The sequence below is a fragment of the Phaethon lepturus genome, unplaced genomic scaffold, assembly GCF_000687285.1.
Source record: "Phaethon lepturus isolate BGI_N335 unplaced genomic scaffold, ASM68728v1 scaffold35549, whole genome shotgun sequence".
NCBI classification, from domain to species: domain Eukaryota; kingdom Metazoa; phylum Chordata; class Aves; order Phaethontiformes; family Phaethontidae; genus Phaethon; species Phaethon lepturus.
In genome coordinates, this window is record NW_010561913.1 from 7,111 (window position 1) to 8,662 (window position 1,552).

General features: G+C 48.5%; 1 protein-coding gene across 1 annotated transcript in view; it reads right to left on the reverse strand.

The window, feature by feature from the left end:
* The window catches only part of FAM118B (family with sequence similarity 118, member B), a 6,956-nt gene that overhangs the window by 1,219 nt on the left and 4,185 nt on the right, over positions 1–1,552 (reverse strand). Inside the window, 2 exon segments of the mRNA XM_010294126.1 lie at positions 542–827; positions 1,202–1,330. Of these exon segments, the coding sequence (XP_010292428.1) occupies positions 542–827; positions 1,202–1,330 (415 nt within the window).

Sequence of the window (1,552 nt, forward strand, 5' to 3'; positions counted from 1 at the left end):
GGAAGCGATGCGGGCAGCATGCTGCCTGCTGCCTACGTGCAGCAGTTTCACACGACAGGCTTTCCTGGCTGGGTTTTACCCTCAGAACACATGCCAGCAAGGCTCTGGCTAGCAAACTCGCTGCTTTTCCCCATTTTTCTGATTTATTAGTGAGATGTCTTGTACGTTACAGCATTAGCATGAAGGTCAGAAAGACTGAGACGCCCCTTCCTTTCAGTAGAAAGGGAATAAACAATTGCAGCTGCACATTAAAAATAGAGTTTGGACATGTGGGAAGCAGCAGAGCTGTTTAAACTTTAAGAGCAGTGATTTCGTAAAAGTAAACCCCAAATTCGGCTGCACTTGCAGACAATTTATTTTTGGGGAAAAAAAAAGCTTAAGGATTAATACAGCGCAGAGAAGAGGGACTGTTAACACTGCCTACACTCCAAAGTCCATGGTGACAGTCAAGAACCGCATTGCATAAGACAGGATCCCTGAGTTAAGTGCGGAGGCAGTGGACGTATGCACAGGCATGCCGCACAGCCCGTAACCCCCGTACCTGTTCGACCCCGCATGGCGATCTCGCTCGTCAGCCTCTCAAAGTACTCGGGCAAATCTGCATATTCATCTCCATAGGAAATTACTTTAATCCCTTTGTCCAGCATGTTCTCACGGAGCTTCTTAAACTCATCCACATCTCCCCTCCGTACAAGCATGAAGTGCTCCAGGTCTGATTTGTGCTTCACAGCCTCTAAAAACAGGGCCTGAAACGTGGTGTCATCAACAGTCCAACCACAGCCCAAGAACAGGAATGACTTATTTTCATACAGCTTCTGAATCTCTCGCTTTAAAAAAGGGAAAGATGTTCTTAGTCAAGGCACACTTTATCTTCACAAGGCACAAGAGACAGCATCTACCTTATCACTGATGATGAGATGATGGCAGGAGTGCCATCATTCAATCACCCTCAACACAAGCGTGGTTGTTGTTCACTGTGTTTCAGCTTAGCGGGCTAGAGAATTCATCCCTCCTCTTCTATTTCATAAAATTAGGGCCTCTCCCACCACCCTGTGTGAAGCTCAGTCTTTAAACTCAGCTGAGTCTATGCCCGGTTAACATACAGGCTTGCCAGGAGCTCGCATGGGAAATGAGAGATGTATATACACAACGTCGGGGACCCCAAGGTATGCCCTACAGAGAGAAGGCAGGGCTGCCTCACCATGACCTCTGTGTTGCGCAGCACATTCTGGTAGCCGGCCGGGTGGAGCACTATGCCACTGGGGTTGGTGTAAACGCCGTGGATGTGCAGGACACTAAGCTTCCTCTTCTCTTGCGCCCACTCCAGCACCTGTGCAAAAAAACCCTCCAGAAACGTTAGTGAGTGCATCACGTTAGCTTCCACGGCGCTGTTAAAGGCACCATGTTGGGGAAGCGTTTCAAAGAGGCAGCTTCTTGTCATGTTCCATCTTGTCTCCTCAAGAGGTCACAAGTTCATTGGCCTCTACATCACGACCCACAGCTACAGCCTATGGCACTTGTTTGGGTTAACACTTCAGCTGACCAGTGAATG